Source organism: Saccopteryx leptura, chromosome 5 (genome assembly GCF_036850995.1).
Source record: "Saccopteryx leptura isolate mSacLep1 chromosome 5, mSacLep1_pri_phased_curated, whole genome shotgun sequence".
NCBI lineage: Eukaryota > Metazoa > Chordata > Mammalia > Chiroptera > Emballonuridae > Saccopteryx > Saccopteryx leptura.
In genome coordinates this window covers 148,497,641-148,515,359 of record NC_089507.1, presented here as the reverse complement: position 1 = coordinate 148,515,359, position 17,719 = coordinate 148,497,641, and the positions used below count along the sequence as shown (strand labels likewise).

General features: G+C 44.7%; 1 protein-coding gene and 1 long non-coding RNA gene across 3 annotated transcripts in view; one reads left to right on the top strand and one right to left on the bottom strand.

Moving 5' to 3' along the window:
- Positions 1-379: 379 nt before the first annotated feature.
- The window catches only part of CPSF3 (cleavage and polyadenylation specific factor 3), a 33,356-nt gene continuing 16,016 nt past the window's right edge, over positions 380-17,719 (bottom strand). Inside the window, exons 11-18 of one of the 2 annotated variants that reach the window (XM_066385992.1) lie at positions 13,820-13,972; positions 11,269-11,377; positions 9,867-9,965; positions 7,867-7,961; positions 6,169-6,256; positions 4,113-4,182; positions 1,528-1,624; positions 380-748 (exon numbers count right to left, since the gene is read on the bottom strand). In XM_066385992.1, coding sequence (XP_066242089.1) covers positions 647-748; positions 1,528-1,624; positions 4,113-4,182; positions 6,169-6,256; positions 7,867-7,961; positions 9,867-9,965; positions 11,269-11,377; positions 13,820-13,972 — 813 coding nt within the window. In that variant the 3' untranslated portion in view covers positions 380-646. The remainder of the gene's footprint in view (positions 749-1,527; positions 1,625-4,112; positions 4,183-6,168; positions 6,257-7,866; positions 7,962-9,866; positions 9,966-11,268; positions 11,378-13,819; positions 13,973-17,719) is intronic. The other variant, XM_066385993.1, reaches the window with a different exon arrangement.
- Positions 8,850-17,363, top strand: LOC136406157 (uncharacterized). Its single transcript, XR_010751632.1, has 3 exons — positions 8,850-9,023; positions 16,078-16,178; positions 17,110-17,363. It is a non-coding gene; the product is annotated as an uncharacterized lncRNA (long non-coding RNA).

The following is a 17,719-nucleotide window of genomic DNA, read 5'->3' as shown; positions in this document are numbered from 1 at the left end:
CCCCAGGCTTGCCTGGTCAAGGCACATATGGGAATTGATGCTTTCTGCTCCTCCCCCCCTTCTCTCTCTCTCTGTCTCTTCTCTCTAAAATGAATAAATAAAATCCTAAAAAAAAAAAAAAAAACCAAAAAAACCTGGTGAAATCTAAATAATGGCTATAAAAAATATGTAGCTATTAAACAAAATTTTATTGGACCCCAAAAGTCATAATTTTACAAATGCAAAAACTAAGGAACTTGGCCAGAGTATCAGGAGGGAGGAAATAGAAAGGGGCTTAAAACTTTTAAGTGATCATGGCAAACTAGTCATTCAAATTCAGAGTATGGATCTGAAAACACAAGTTGTATATTTTCTTAAAAAGTATAGTCAGACATTGTGGTACAGTTGCCATGAGCAGATTTTTAAGGCTTTATTGGGAGCGGCGTACATGCCTAGAAGTGGGATCAATATACTCTTAAAGAACTTTAGTCAGCAGCAACAGACACATCAGCTGGGAACTTAGGGTGTGCAAGCTGTTGGCATAAAACCCATTTGATGTCAAAAGTACACAGGCTAGCCCAGAGGAACTAATGTATTTCACTTTAAGTAACAGAAGCCAATGCAAACATTACAAAAAGTTCTCGGCATTCACAGCGCTGCCAGGTCCTCAGTGAACGGGCGTGAGGGCCTCGTACAGTCTCTGCGCGGCCAGCTCCACCATCTCCCGGAGAGATTCATCGTCCTCACTCCCTTCCTCACACTCTGCAGTCTGCGGGCAGAAGCACAGTGTTATACACAGATGAGTGACAGCCTTCGAGAACACTCGTGGGGGGGGGGAGACTCGCCCACCGCCCACACTCCATGTGCATTGCACTGTGGGCATGTGTGTGGTTGTACGGTGGCTCCTGACAACACAATGACTGGGTGTCATTAGAGGTGAATTTTGGACAAAAAGAATAAATGGAAAGTCTACTGACTATAGTTACTTCAAAGTCCCTTTTTTGATCCAGTAAGTAACACTCCAAGAGTTGAGTCTTTGCAGTGCAGATTACCTACCAAGTAATGGATGTGGTCTCTACTCAACGGCTGGCGCTAACCCTGACTCAGACTTACTGATAATGTTCTAGTTACTTCTCAAATGGAAACTACTCTATGCTGTTTAAATACTTTTTATCCTACCATAAATATTCCTCATATTAAAACTGACAAAAGTCAAACACCCATAATTCTATGACCTAATGATAACTATTGTTAACATTCCATTGTATAACCTTCTAGACTTTTAGCCATACATATAGATTTTTTAAAAACAAAAACAGGATAATTTATCACACTTGCTGTTGTGTAGCTTTTTGCCCACTTGGCACTGCAGGTGGACAGTCTGCACGCTAATGGGTGTGCACCCCTGACGGCTGCACATACAGTGGTCCATGTGTAAAAGCACACCCTCACCGGTGGTTGTCAACCTTTCCATACTTGGGCACCAGTGAAAAGAGGAGAATTATTATTTTTTCCTAAATGTCTTGAAACACAGGCACAGCTCCATACCCGCGTATCCAAGTTGACATTGGCGGTTTTCCCGTCCACGGTGACGCTGAGGACAGAGCCGTCCTTCACACTCACGCACCCCTCTCCAAATATGTCCCTTCAACACACAGAGACACAGCATCAGCAGAAATGCATCTATAAACATGTGAAGTACAGTTCTATATATTCTGGGGAAAATAAAATTGAAACTAGGCCCTACTTTTTGTGTGTGTGTGTGTGTTTTTCTGAAGCGGAAACAGGGAGGCAGTCAGACAGACTTCCGCATGGGCCCGACAGGGATCCACCCGGCATGCCCACCAGGAGGAGATGCTCTGGCCATCTGGGACGTTGCTCTGTTGCAACCAGAGCCATTCTAGCACCTGAGGCAGAGGCCACAGAGCCATCCTCAGCACCCGGGCTAACTTTGCTCCAATGGAGCCTTGGCTGTGGGAGGGGAAGAAAGAGACAGAGAGGAAGGAGAGGGGAAGGGGTGGAGAAGCAGATGGACGCTTCTCCTGTGTGCCCTGGCCAGGAATCGAACCTGGGACTCCCGCATGCCAGGCTGATGCTCTACCACTGAGCCAACCGGCCAGGACCTAGGCCCTACTTTTGAAGTAGAAGACTTGTATCTATAATCCTGAGATATACTTATTAATAATTTACCTTTGCATGTTAATTGTGTAAAACAGGTAAAATACATAGCAGTTAGTTATTACGAGTGCCCTACGCAGCAGGCACTGCACCAGGCACTTCACAGACGCGAACTTAACCTGTAACATTGTTGGTGAGGAGTCCCTTTGCACACGGGCAAACAAGACCCAGTGAAGTGAGGCCTGGAGCCCCGCAGTGGGTGGGAGGGGAGCTGGAACCCACGCCCAGGCCTCTCAGCTGATGCGGCTCCCAGCTGCAGGCTACCTGCTGCTCTGCCGGCTGCTCGGAGCTGCGCCAGACTCCGCCTCTGAGCAAGACTCTACCCCGGACTGGCGGCTGCAAGGGCCCTGGTTCAAATGTTCCATCCCACTCTGTCCCCATCAGGGACACAGACCTCTGTAAACATTGGTCCCATCAGCAGGGCGGGTGAGCTAAGGAAAGTCAGTAAATCTAAAAGGTCTAGATACTGGCGGCCCTACTCAGCACTGACGACAAGGTGTCAGGCCGGCAGGGAGGCCAGCAACCTCTCCCAGACCGCCGCGGACAGCGTCAGCGGAAGAGCTGCGCATGTCCACCGTCCCACAGAGCGGGGGAAGAGGTGGCCACTTCCGGAGCAGAGCTGCCCGGCACAGAGCTGCTTGGCGCAGAGCCGCCGAATTACCCTCCCCGGGCGGACCCAGGGGCGCAGGGCCGCCGAGTTACCCCCCGCCCCCCGGGGACCCAGGGGTGCAGGGCCACCGAGTAACCCTCCCCGGGAGGACCCAGGGGCGCAGAGCTGCCAAGTTACCCTCCCTGGGTGGACCCAGGAGTGCAGACACCTGTCTTCCAAAGAAGGGCTTTTTCACCTGGGGTCCTAAGAGTGTGAGTGTGAGTGTGTGTGTGTGTGTGTGTGTGTGTGTGCATGTGCATGCGTTCTCTCCTGGGAAAAGTCCCACAGCCTTAACCGAGGGTCCAAGGGGTCAACGATCTATTATACAAGGACTAAGCCATTCGGAACCCAAGGCTCGCAGGCCAGGCTCTCTGAGGTGCAGGGAAAGCCCCCCACGAAAGTGTGCAGTGCTGGGCGGAGCGGGAGCCAGCCTGCTGCCTCTCTCACAGCATGGAGGTCACTGTCTCTGCACTGTCACCTGGTTACAGACTCTACGGCAGGGATACTTTTTAAAAAATCAAAACGACAGCACCAAGAACACAGCACTGATGATGTGTGACCAGTTCTGTAAGCAAAATGACCATTTAAAGCCTATGACCCACTGTTAAAGTCACTACATGGCTGCTTTAAAATATTACCATAAACTTCCCAGCGGCACAGTGCACCTGCTCCCTTACTGTCTAGCTAGGGGACTTTCAGCTGAAAACAGAAGCAGCCGTTCACTGCCTGAGTGTCTGAGAGATGCCAGAGTTCAAGGCTCTGTGCTCAATGCTGAAATTATAAAACTTAATTCAAATCTTCTTATGTTCCCTTTTTTTGGGGATACAATACATAAGCTTACACTGTAGTTACCCATTCAGTAGCAGTTTTACGTGGTAATTCTATTTGGGAAGACATTTTGGAGTCAGGCTTAAAGGGTTTTTGAGAACAGAAAGACCTAATGTCTGCAGTTTAGGGAAATAGACTGAGTTTCAAGGTGATCCATGGTTCATACACTGTCTGAGAGGAGCCTAGAAGAAAACCATCCTTAATGTAGAATTCACATGTAACAAGTATGTAAGACGTTTCTTAAAGGCATATTAACACCAGGTTAGGATCTGAGAACTTGTCCTTGATAACAATGTTTCAATCAATCTATTGTCCGGGCATCCCGTGTAAAAACATGCTGAGGCTCTGTATTAAATAATAGTAAGACGTATTCCACAAGGAAAAGGCTCCGCAAGCCCAGGCCCAGGCCCGAGTGGCTTCCCCTGCCCCCCTCGCCCTGCACTGCACTGCACTGCACCACACCCCCAGCAGCACTCACTGCAGCATGATCTCCAGCCTCTTGCTGTACACGTGCATCTCTAGTTTTTTAGAGACCTTCTGTACTGCACCTGGGGGAAAAGCAACAGAGTTCAGCTTCCAAATTCCTACTTGGAACACTTTCCAAATCAATAATCAGGACATAGTTACTGACAAGTGACTGACTATAGAATCTTTAAGTGACAAACATGTATACCCATCACCTATCTGCTGAGGCAAACTGGTATTTTCATCACTTGAATTCACATTCTTGTCAAAGAACCACAAAAACAACATTAACTCCAGGAGTTCAGGGGAACATCCAAGCTCAAAACTCTCTGCAGTCTTTTGTTTTATCCAAGCCATTATCTAAAGTTAACATTCTACTATATATAATGGACCTATAATTGTTTTCATAATATTAATATCTAAAATCACTCACCAGTGCGATTACTTAGCTTTCCCCCCAAAACAAAAGTATTCGGACCGATTACGAGCAGGAGCTATACTTTACTACTGCTCAAAACAAATTCAAATGCTTGCCAGTAACTGATTTCTTTAGGTATTTGTTTGTTTCATAATACAGACTTGGCTAGTTATAGGAGAAGATGGATTACAAAGTAGCCAGCTAACCTTTTTCTCCTGAAATCAAAGTAATACCTACTTGCTCATTTATTTTTTTTATTTTTAGTAAGAGTCCTCTCTGGAGTACAAAACCTGCAGCCCCAGGAAGGGGAAGGGCTGGCAGTCCTCCCAACCAGGGTGATTTCTTCCCCAGAGGCAAGAGGGCACCTTCTATGCCAACGATGCTGTGTAAGATACACATTATACTGAACTGCATATGAAATAAAACTCTACTGGACCTGGCCGGTTAGCTCAGCAGTACAATGTTGGCCTGGCATGTGGAAGTCCCAGGTTCGATTCCTGGTCAGGGCAGGGAACACAGGAGAAGCATCTATCTGCTTCTCCACCCTTCCCCCTCTCTTTTCTCCTCCTGCAGCCAAGGCTCCACTGGAGCAAAGTTGGCCCAGGTGCTGAGAATGGCTCTGTGGCCTCTGCCTCAGGCACTAGAATGGCTCCAGTTGCAGTGAAGCAACGCCCCAGATGAGCAAAGCATCGCCCCCTGGTGGGCATGCCAGGTGGATCCTGATCAGTCTCATGTGGGAGTCTGTCTCTCTGCCTCCCCACTTCTCACTTCGGAAAAATACAAAAAAAAGACACAAAAACCCAACTGGAAAGATGTAACACAAAATAGTTCCCTGGTGTTTTCTTTAGTTGGAAAGTGCTACTTAGTAAACCACAGAGAGACTCCACTGATTCAACAGGTTTTTATCAAACACCAGCACGGCAGTGTATGTGCTTCCTGCCCACTGTGCTGGCTCGGCAGGGCCACACCGGGCAACCTCTGATTAGTTTTTACAGGGACTATCACTAAGAGATGGACTCTTAGTGTTAACTGCAAACAGATTTATTTATTTATGTTTTATTTATTTATTTTTTTACAGAGACAGAGAGTGAGTCAGAGAGAGGGATAGACAGGAATGGAGAGAGATGAGAAGCATCAATCATTAGTTTTTCATTGTGCGCGGCAACACCTTAGTTGTTCATTGATTGCTTTCTCATATGTGCCTTGACCGCAGGCCTTCAGCAGACCGAGTAACCCCTTGCTGGAGCCAGCGACCTTGGGTTCAAGCTGGTGGGCTTTTGCTCAAACCAGATGAGCCTGCGCTCAAGCTGGCGACCTTGGGGTCTCGAACCTGGGTTCTCTGCATCCCAGTCCGATTCTCTCATCTACTGCACCACCGCCTGGTCAAGCTGCAAACAGATTTTTTCTTCTTCTTTTTTTAAGGCTGCAAACAGATTTTTAAAGACCCAGGACAAAAGTAAAATATTATAATATACACTGTTATATATATATAGATTTAGTGTCTTAAAGGTTAAAGAAATGAAAAAAATCAGGAGACTTCAAATTCCCTAGGATTCTACTTGATGCTTTTTAATTCAAAGAACTATGAGGAGAAGTGAGAGAGCTAGCCAACAGAGAAGTAAATGTGGAGTAAAACATGACAGCTCTGTACCTTTTCTTATTTTCGGGTTTGACTGAACTTCTAAGATGACAGTTGTTACCGTATCTGCATACATATCATTGGAAGGGTTTGCTAACCACTGTAAAGCAAAGGGCAGAGTTAGGAAGGGCAACTATGGCCAACCACAAAAGCCACGAGTGTCACCCACCCCTCCATGGACTGTACACATGTAACCCATTTCTAGCATTTTCACTAAAATTAACCAACTCATTGTTCACTGCAATTAATCAATCATGCTGCGCTTCTCTAATTTACTCTTAATAAAGAATACAGTGCAGTGGCCAATGCTCTATACGCATCATCTCAATCAGTTGTCCTAACACCTCCATTTTATACAGGAGGAGATGAGCGGAACAGTAACTTGCACATAACACAAGTGGTCATCGCCGGTCCTGGAACTCCAACTCTAATTCCTAACCACTGTGTTTTAGTAGCATAAGCAGAATGAAAAAGTACTATTTTTAAACATGTACTTTTGCTTCTCCTATGAAGCCTGTGATGCCCAACAGTCTGTCACATGCCTGGGGCATGGCTGCAGGAAAGCCTCCCACGCCCACCTGGTGAGGGGAGACCAGTAAAACGACTTCAGCAGCCAGTGTTCTCCTGTTTTTTATTCTCTCTGCAAAGATTCTGTCCATAAGCAAGGTGAGGCACCTGAAAAACTTTCACTTCAGTTAATGTCTCCAATAAGTTGTCCTCTCTCTTGGATATTGTTTTATGTATTCGTGTATGTAACTTCTTAGGTAACTGCTCTTTTTGATTCTTTCTTTTGTTACTTCTAGCTTTAGGAAACAATTTTAGACTTAGATCACAGAATGGCAGTGGGACCAGAGCTAACAGGTCTTTTCTGTTTGTTTTAAAACAGTATGTATAAACAAAACAGTGGACCTTAGATCTGGAAGATCTGCACACAATTTACCTACAACCTTGAGGCAGAGAAACCGATAAGGCACCTCCTTGGATCATTGGGTTCCAGGATTCGTTTTGAAAAGTCCTTTTAACTTAACAAACACCGACCTATCAAAATTAACCTTCTTCTTTGTTTGGGGTCTGGGTCCCAAATTCTACCAGCAGGAATTTAAAATTCTACCAGTAGGAACCACATTTACCTAATTAATGATTTCTTGCCTTTGTGGATATGGGTCATATTAATGTTGCTTATTTGAGTCTTCCAAATTCCACTCTTAAGAAGCGCTGTATGACAAGTTTGTATTAATGTAACAAATGAGATTTTTATCTTGAGAATTCGGAGACCTTTTGATACAACTGAAGGCCTCCTGGGATACTACAACATCAGCTCAGATGTGATCATGAGAGATCTCTGCACATTATACACACTAAAGATCAGCCTTAATTTGCTGCTACTTTCTGTTATATAGAAAATGCCTAGTTATACTATATTTAAAACTGATCTTGAAAGAAAACAATATTTTCCAATAATTTTTTTCCTGATTGGGAAGAAGCTAATTTTTTCTACAATTACATGTGAACTCTTTTTTTAAAAAAGTTGAATGTATTGGGGTGACATTGGTCAATAAAATTATACAGGTTTCAGGCGTACAATTCTATAATACATCATCTGTATATATTGTATTATTGTTCACCACCCGAAGTCAAGTCTCCAGGTATGAACTCTTAAAATCTTAAAACTTTTTTTTCTCCTTGTTTGGGTAAATGATCTTATCTTACTTCTAATACCACCATTCCAGGTTCCTGTATTACAGTAATATTTTTGAACACTTTCAAAGCAGGTTTTTCTTGAATTTCTAATTCTTCTACATCACCTGAAAGACAGAATTATACGATGTGTAGAATTTTCTGAGAACCTCCCAGGGGCATAATGATTCATTTGTTTACAGACACAGCTGAAATAAGGCTGACACATAATGAAAGCAATTAGTAACTCCTTTGTATAGTCAGATTTAAAGAGTAAGTTTTATATTAATTGCGTATAGTAACTGAAAGATCACATGTATTATAAAACTTCATGTACCTAGAATGGATCTATCTTGGACATTAGGTATTTTATCGCAGCACATTCTGGTGACTGTCAAACATCGATGTTTGCACAAGAGCCCTACCACAGCACCTAATTTTAACACTAAACACCAGTCAACCATGAAGAGTCACTTCCGCCTCTGTCTCCACAGGGTCACTCCTCCCACAGGGCAAGTCTATTGCCCAAGGTGAGACTTTTCTGATTTTCCTAGTCACCTTCATTAAGGACTAACTCAACATACTGATCAACTTTCTGTTAGTAACTATAATTCCTTTTTTTTTTTTACAGAGACAGTCAAGAGAGAGAAATAGATAGGGACAGGCAGACAGGAACGGAGAGAGATGAGAAGCATCAATCATGTTTTTTGTTGCTACACCTTAGTTGTTCATTGATTGCTTTCTCATATGTGCCTTGACTGTGGGGCTACAGCAGACCAAGTAACCCCTTGCTCAAGCCAGCGACCTTGGGTCCAAGCTGGTGAGCTTTGCTCAAACCAGATGAGCCTGCGCTCAAGCTGGCGACCTCGGGGTCTCGAACCTGGGTCCTCCATGTCCCAGTTTGTCGCTCTATCCACTGCGCCACCGCCTGGTCAGGCATGAACTATATAATTCTAATGTGTGGTTCTGAGGTAAAAAGATTCTTTCCGCTGGTTTCCCTTATGAATCATGAAGAATGTGGCACTAGGAAGGGGACTGATAGTCGGAAGTGTCCCTGACTTTTCACTCGGCCCCCGCCCCGCATGTCGTTACCACACCAGCCAAGCGCTCTTACCAATCCTGCTCTACACCGTGGCACTAATAGGACCAGACAAGTTTTCACTGAACAGAAAGAAGTAAATAAAATTTGGGTAAGTAAACTAAAGTAGATTTTATTTATTCTTAAAAATGATTTTGAACTATTATAATTTTTTAAAATTGATTGATTTCCTGGACAAAAGAAGAGAGAGAGAAACATCAATTTGTTGTTCCACTTTTTTATGAATTCACTCGTTGATTCTTGTACATGCCCTGACTGGGGATCGAATCCGCAACCATGGTGTATGGGGACAACCCTTGAACCAACTGAACTACCTGGCCAGGGAAACTAAAGTAGATTTTAAACATAAGAAACAAAATTTTAAAAAATTTTTAAGTGGATTAAGGATAAAAGGTATAAAAGGATTAAGGTTAAAAGGATTAAGGATAAATGGGATTTTAAAAAAAGTTGATGAGTAGCCCGAACAGGCAGTGGCACAGTGGACAGAGCATCAAACTGGGATGCGGAGGACCCAGGTTCAAAACTGCGAGGTCACTGGCTTGAGTGCGGGCTCATCTGGTTTGAGCAAGGCTCACCAGCTTGGACCCAAGGTTGCTGGCTCGAGCAAGGGGTCACTTGATCTGCTGTAGTCCCCTGGTCAAGACACATATGAGAAAGCAATCAATGAACAACTAAAGTGCTGCAACGAAGAACTGATGCTTCTCATCTCTCCCTTCCTATCTGTCCTATCTGTCCCTCTCTCTGTCTCTGTCATAAAAAAAAACAAAGTTGATGAGTAAATTTTTAAAAGTTTTACCTAAATGTGATATGACCAAGTACAAACAAAATTTGTGCAATTCTGAGACACTTACCAAAATTAATATCCTTTCCTAGAGATATCATTACCTTACTCAAAAACACATATAATTCAGTGACTGACAATAAACACACACACCTGTCAATTTCTGTAGCTGGTAACAGAGCAGATTGAAGGGACCGGTATAGGGAATGGCTTGGGTCTGCTTCACGGTGCTCATGGCCAAGTCGGTGTAATCTGAGAAGGAAAAGAGAACAAGTATATTTAGGAAACAATACTGGGCCCACAAAATACAACCTATAAACACCCAAGAGTCAAGAAAGGAGAAGAGCCTGACCAGGTGGTGGTGCAGTGAATAGAGCATTGGAACTGGGATGCAGAGGACCCAGGTTCGAGACCCCAAGGTCGCCAGCTTGAGCGCGGGCGGGCTCATCTGGTTTGAGCAAAGGCCTACCAGCTTGAGCCCAAGGTCGCTGGCTCCAGCAAGGGGTTACTCGGTCTGCTGAAGGCCGTGGTCAAGGCACATATGAGAAAGCAATCAATGAACAACTAAGGTGTTGCAACGTGCAATGAAAAACTAATGATTGATGCTTCTCATCTCTCTCCATTCCTGTCTGTCTGTCCCTGTCTATCCCTCTCTGACTCACTCTGTCTCTGTAAAAAATAAATAAATAAAAATAAAAATAAAAAAAAAAAAAGAAAGAAAGGAGAAGAGTAAATGAGAACAGGTGTCTCAGGCCAACAAGGTGCTCCTGACCCTGTGCCTGTCTTCATGTATCTATGCCTCCGCATGGTTTCGCTGCAGCCATAAGAAAGCCCCCGCACCTCTGAACACAGCAGGGCCCCGCACACCCCCAACCTGCAGGCTGGTGGCCCTCCGCCATCTCAGGCTGGCACCTGCTGACAAGCCTTTCAGCATCCAGCGCACCCACACCTGACTGGCGCAGCCCTTCCCAGCTCCCTGAGGCTCTCTCCTCACGTGCCCCATGGGTCCGACAGCAGCAGCCTGTTCTGCAGGTGAACACCTCAACACAGCTGCTGCTGCTTACCCCTTCACGGGGCACGTGGAATTCATTAGGGCTACAGAACAGAACCGAGCAGCTAATCCCTTGAAGAGAACACCACAGTGACTGCAAAAGTAACAGTGGCTGGGCTTTTACACAGGCCCACAACACGAAGGCTCAGCAAGCGACATAAACCACAGAGCATGAGTGACAGTCCAAATGCTTGTGTGGCAGTCCGGCATTACTTCAGGACATAAACCCATGGAAGGTAGAAACAGCCTGGTCAAGGGTCAGCAGCAGCAGTCTCTCTCTTAGAGGTAAACGGATGCTTCCAACCATGACAAGTTATTTCACAAAGAATTCAAATGTTTCAATAGTTCAAGGAAGACTGTTTCCCCCAGAAAGCCAACTGGATGATTAATTTTCACGTTTCTATTTTATTACTTGGTTTTTTAAAGAATATGGCTACAAGGTAGAAGTTTGCGCAGATTTTAGTGCTAAATCAAATCATATTCGACATTTAACAGCATACTTACTGGAGAGGTCACAAGGAGAAAGTATGTGATAATTAAAGTTTCTTTTAACCAGTATTCCTGAGACCCGCTGACCTTGTTCTGGTTTTTTGTCGGCTAGAAAGCCCATGACCTATTAAAATCAAACAAACAAAAAATGCAAAATCACTTGAAGAAAACACAATCTTATAAAATGTAATGATTCAGGTACTCAATCTTGATGACCATTAGACATTTGAACTATGGAAACAACACATGAAATTAAATATGGAAAATAGGAAGTGTTATATGTGTTTATGCCCAGGGCAAGAACAAGGGTACAAGACCAAAGGGAGCAGTCACGCACCAAACTGGCAAGAACTGCAAGGTTCCATTCAGTTCCAATCAGCTCAGCATGGCTCTCAGAAGCTCCTGTGAGCAGGGCTGCAGGTGCCACTAGAGGGCGCGTGCTGCCTAAGGCTGGCCATCGCCTCGTCCCTGAAGGAGCCCACTAGACACAGGGCTCCCCCCAAAGCCAGAGCACCTCTGAACAGAGGTCAATAAAGGGAAGTATGGAGTAGCTCATACAACTCAGGGGCACTATTTTAAGAGAAGAGAGTAATGACTGTTCAAACATTAACATAAAGAAAAACCTCATAAACATGAAACCTGACATGTAAAAATGTAACTTCTCTCAACTACAAATAAATGAACTCAAAGAGGACATACTTATCTACCTTAAATTAAGTCAGGGCAAAGGACAACCAGGCAGTGATAACGTATGTTCCGTAACTGTAATGGGAGAAACGCTATTTCACACAATTTCTGGAGGTTATTTTCTCCTTAAATGCTGGTGACCTAGTGAAAAGGAGCTTTGCTGGCGGGAGGCTGGCTGGACCACAACGGAGTCCTCGGTGGTAGCAGGGGGGACCCTTGTCTGCCTGTGAATAAAGTACTGATGCGAACAAGACTGGTTCGTCTTGAGTTCAGCCCCAGCTGTGGTTTCTCTCTGCCAAGGCTGTGCTGATTTCCAACATACTGATTTATTAACACACATACAGCTGGTTAGCCTGGCATTTCTAGAAAGTAAAGTGCATGGGCTTTTGATAGTTCTGATTTTCCTTACCTCCTTCTCAGTTTCTGTTCTACATGGTTAAGGATGGTCCCCATGAATTTGACCTCCCCCTAAATAAGGTGACTGCACTTGAGGAAAAAAATAACTAGAGAATGATTTTATTTTTTGTTTTTCTTTTTTTCTAGGTAATGATGTTAAAGAACTAAAATTATGGCACACTCCATTGTGAATTAAATATTTGGGGAAATAGATATGGATAATAGTGTCTCTATGCACAAATAAAGATAAAAATGACATATACTTCAAGTGTGCTCTCAGTTCTACAAACAGATTTCAGCCTTGGCTGGATAGCTTGGCTGGTGGTGCATCAGCCTGATACACAAGGGTTCCTGGTTTGATCCCTGGTCAGGGCACATGCGGGAACAGCTCAATGTTTCCATCTCTCTTTCTCTTCCTCTCTCTCTAAAGTCAATTAAAAAAAATTCTTTTCTAAATGCTGCCTAGTTGTTTCTTGAAGACCTATAATAAAGACTCTGGAAAAAGCTGCCGCAAACTTAGCTTAGTTCTGTTCAACTGAGCTTCTCCTAAACTGTCTGACTGCAAAACTCCTTTTCTTCCTCAACTGTACGTCCAGCAGAGTTCGGGAAGTACAGTGGATTCTGAACCGAATATATTTCTCTGTGGGTAGAAGACCCGTTCCATCAAACTGGCTCCCGGGAAGCTTTGTGAACGGGAAGGTTCAGGAGTAAATACAACCATTTGCTCTTCTTTGGCAGCAAAAGCCTCACATCCTAACTTCTGTAAACACTCTTCCCCTCAACTTCAGCTGCAAGAAAGGCTATTTATCAGTTAGCTTCCTCACACTGTCTCACTCATTACGCATTAAAAGAACGCTGTGTGGTTGCTCATTAACACGCCTGATGCCTCAAACCTCAGCTCATTACTGAGCATCCTCAGAGTTATCTGAGGGTTACCAGTCACGGAGGTGACCACGCGGGCCTCCCACAGCACCCCTCACATCCCAGATGAGGTTCTTCCTACTGGCTTTTAAAGTCTGAAAATAGGATCTCACCACCAAAAATGGTTAATTCTCAAAAAGACAAATTTTTATAAATTCCGTCATATCTACAAAACGTATGTTTTGAAATATGGGCCTGTCTTGTTTTAGGAAGAATGACAAGGGGTGGGCGGAGTGTTGTGCTAGACACAGTAGGCTGACAGTGACGGACACTTCTGTGCCCTCAGACACGGGACTGAAAAGCAAGGGGGCATGTGGGGTAAACAGCAATCAAACTCAGTTGTATTAAGGTCTAATTTATCTGAAAATTTTCCGTGTGAAGAAACAATTTAGGGGAACCAGAAGAAGCTTTAAAGGTGTGAGGATAACACCCCTGTAGTGTCCTGAGCAGACCAAAACCATCGTCAGCCCCTTACATTCACTGGGTGAAGAAAGGGCCACATCTCCTAAAACATGTCCGTCCCCTGCAGAACAGGCACGGACGGGGTGAGGAGCTCCTCTACCTTGGCCAGCTTTTCTCCTCGGAAGTTTAGTGTCACTGCTTCCGTGTTCCGAGGGTTGTGGACCTCTATGTGAACTTCATCGTTGTCCTCATATTCCCGGATCAGGGCTGCTTTTAACCGGGCCATCTCGTTCTGCTCCCCGTGGACTAAAATCTGCACGAGACACAGCAACAAAAGCACAGGGAGACGTCCTCAGTGCCGATTAACGCGGCCTGCATGCGTCTGGGTTAGTCAAACACACCAAAGAGAGACTTCACTAACTGAAAAGGATCTCCGTCAGTAACCTTGTATGACAGTCCCATTCTGTTTGGCTACATGAAACTGCCTTATGTAGAACTATTTCGAGAGCGTGTTAAGAAATGTCTTTTCTACTCTGGTTTCTGCCACTAACGAGGTACACAATTTGTGGAAGCCAGAATTTTCCGTGACATTTGCGCTCAAACTGGACCAGGTTGAGAGTCTCTACCAGCTTCCTTTTATTTTTCTTTATTTTTTAAAAGATTTTATTTACTCATTTTTAGAGAGAGAAGAGAGAGAAGGAGGGAGGAGCAGGAGGCATCAACTTCCATATGTGCCTTGACCGGAAAGCCCAGGGTATCGAACTGGCGACCTCAGCGTTCCAGGTCAATGCTCCATCCACTGCGCCACCACAGGTCAGGCTCTACTGTTGTGGACTGTAAATGGCAAAAAGCCATTGTAGATTCGAGGCTTAGCAAAAGGCTAAGTTCACCCTCCTTCACCTCCATATAGGTTATGATGCTGCGTATTTGCACTCACTCCACTTGCTTCCTTGGGTTGCTGGAAGCAATTTATATGCCCTTCCTTTGACTCTTTGTTTTCAGATGTTGGTAGATTTCACTAATGTATCCTGTTTTTTCATTGGGAGAGTTCCTGTCTTAGCCTTGGATGTGCAACTTTGTATCAAGGTACTTGATTTGCATATGGCTATATAATAAAGCAAACTGGGGCTATGGGGCACTCCGATACTGCCAGGCATTTTGAAGAGTCCTCCCTCCCAGTCCCATCGTTTTTGTTTTGATAAGTGTGTTTCCTTAATTCCGCACTGTTATTAGGAGCTGCGCTGGTTGGTGCGCAGCACTCTACCAGCTTCCTTTTATTTTGTATTTTCTGAAGTGAGAAGTGGGGATGGAGGGGGGACAACAGACAGACAGACTGACTGATTTCCGCATGAGCCTGACCGAGATCCACCCGGCATGCCCACCAGGGGGCGATGCTCTCCCTATCTGGGGCATTGCTCTGCTGCAACTGGAGCCAATTTAGTGCCTGAGGTGAAGTCCATGGATCCATCCTCAGCGCCTGGGCCAACTTCACTCCATTGGAGCCTTGGCTGTGGGAGGGGAAGAGAGAGCTAGAGAGAAAGGAGAGGGAGAAGGGTGGAGAAGCAGATAGGTGTTTATGTGTCCCCTTACTAGGAATCGAACGCAGGGCTTTCATCCTCTGGGCTGAAGCTCTACCACTGAGCCAACTGACCAGGGCCTCCACCAGCTTAAATGCATGATTCTTGTCTGACATATTGCTACAGCTGCTGTCTCAGAAAATACCCATTGTTTTATTTAGGTTTCTTAATACAAGGCTCTCCAAAGAAGCTTTTTGTGAAAAAGAAACACCTGATTATTTTTTTTTTAAAGAAGTATCAAATAAAATATTTCAGAACCACATGGAATTATTTTTGAGGGGTATTTACAACTACTGCAGTAGCTACCAGCCTTTCTGTCCGCATTAGCAACCTGTATTTTACAAGCAGACAACATGTAACCTGTGAACCACGGCTAGATGGTCTCCCGCCTGGGCCAGGGGCCGCTGCAGATCACTCAGCCACAGGCACCTGGCCCAGCGGTGAAGGGCCTGGCTGCCTGAACACAAACCCTGTACTGTCACCAACTAGCTGGGGAATGGTGGGCAAGGTACTTAACGTGTCTGTTCTCTCACCTACAGAACAGCTGTCGGTGAGGAGGAGAAGCAGGCTGGTACTTCAAGAACACCAGCACGTGCCCGGCACACGGTGTACTAGCTGTCATTGATTATTTCTACCAACACTGTTGTTACTTTATGGTGCAGATATACTTCTGCTGACTTGGTTACTGGAGGGAGACAAGCATCAAATTCAGTCCCGAAATTTAAACTGACAGCAGACAGAGGCTGGGGAGCAACAAACGGGACCGAGGTGGTGATTCCACAGAGAGAGGGCAGGCAGTACAGCTTCTTTCTTTCAAATTCTTTTTGAATCAAATTTTCAGATTCTTTCAAACCTGGGAGCATATCCTTTGACCCCATCCACTGGAAAACACCCGTGAGCAGCTTACGCTGTAACTCAACTCGACCGGCTGATGCTAAGTAGGTGAGTGACTTTCCCCACCAAAGACTCTACTCATTAGGGCCAAGTACCTGTGGGGACTATCATGCCAGAAAGAACCAGGAAACTGACAAGAGCACACAAAACTGTGCACATTAGTCATCAGGAAAATGAGAACCAAAACTACAAGGAGACCCACTTCATACTTACGAGGATGCCTATAATTTGAAAAAGGAAAGTATTGTCAAGAATATGGAGAATTGAGACTTCATGCGTTGCCGGCAGGAGTGTGAAATGGTGCAGTCACTACAGAAAACAGTCCAGCGAGTCCTCAGAAAGTTAAAGAGAATCACCACGGTGATCGTGCGACGCCACTCGGGCCAGACCCGAGAGGACTGAAGACAAGGACCCAGACAGACATTCCACACCAACCTTCACTGCAGCAGTGTTCACACTAGCCAAATGGTGGGAGCCACCGTGTCCACCAACATGAGTAGACAAGTGTGGTACATACAGTGAAGTATTACTCAGCTGCACAAAGGGCTGACGTTCTGACAAATGCTACAGCATGAATGACACTTTAAAACATTATTACGTGGAATGTGATTTCACTTATATGAAATATCTAGACGAGGCAGATCTTTAGAGACAGAAATTAAATTAGAGGTTACTACGAGCCGGGGAGTGGAGGGAATGGGGAATTTTACTTAATGGGTGCAGTTTCTGTGGGTGGTGATAAAACAATTCTGCAGACTGTGGAGAAGGCTGCACAACACTGTGGATATAATTAGTACCACTAACCCGTGCTCTTAAAAATGGTTAAAAATACGAATTTTATGTTATACATATTTTACTACAATAAAATATATTTAAGAAGGAAAAGAAAAACCTAACAAAAGGCCATTTCCTCTAAACTACTTTCAGTTCACTCAGAAAGCATACTTCATCTGCTTTTTGTTTTTATTTTTTCCCCCAGGCACTTCTGTCTGCAAGACCTGAAGCTGAGGGCCACCAGCCAGTCAGCCACTGGTACAGGAACCATCAGTCATGGCCAGATGGACAGACCACGAGCCGTGCCCTGCATCTGTGGACACACGTTCCCTCAGTGTCCCTCCAATTAAACATGTACATTTGTGCCCAGGCCAGATACTTTGGATGATTAGAGCATCGTCCCGAAGCACAGAGTCTGCCTGATCAATCCCTGGACAGGAACAGATTGATGTTCCTGTCTCTCCCTCCTCTCCGGTCCTCTCTCTAAAATCAATACAGTAAACATTAAAAAATATATATACATGTTTTTAGCTTATTCTCTCTCTGGTCCTACCAAAATATAATTGTTACTTTCCTAATGACTTGAAACTTAAAAATACAGACAAATCACATCAGTAAGGAGCTATGTGCAGTATTCCATATCTATCTGCACCTGTAACTCTCACTGTTATATGACTTGTCTTTCTCCTCTCTCCACACTATTAAGCAGTTCCTACCTGCTAGGCACTGTATGATGGGCTTTGGGTATATGTTCATTCATTTAGTCCCCACAATAACCTTCTGAGGTATTATCATCCCTATTGACAAATGAGGCA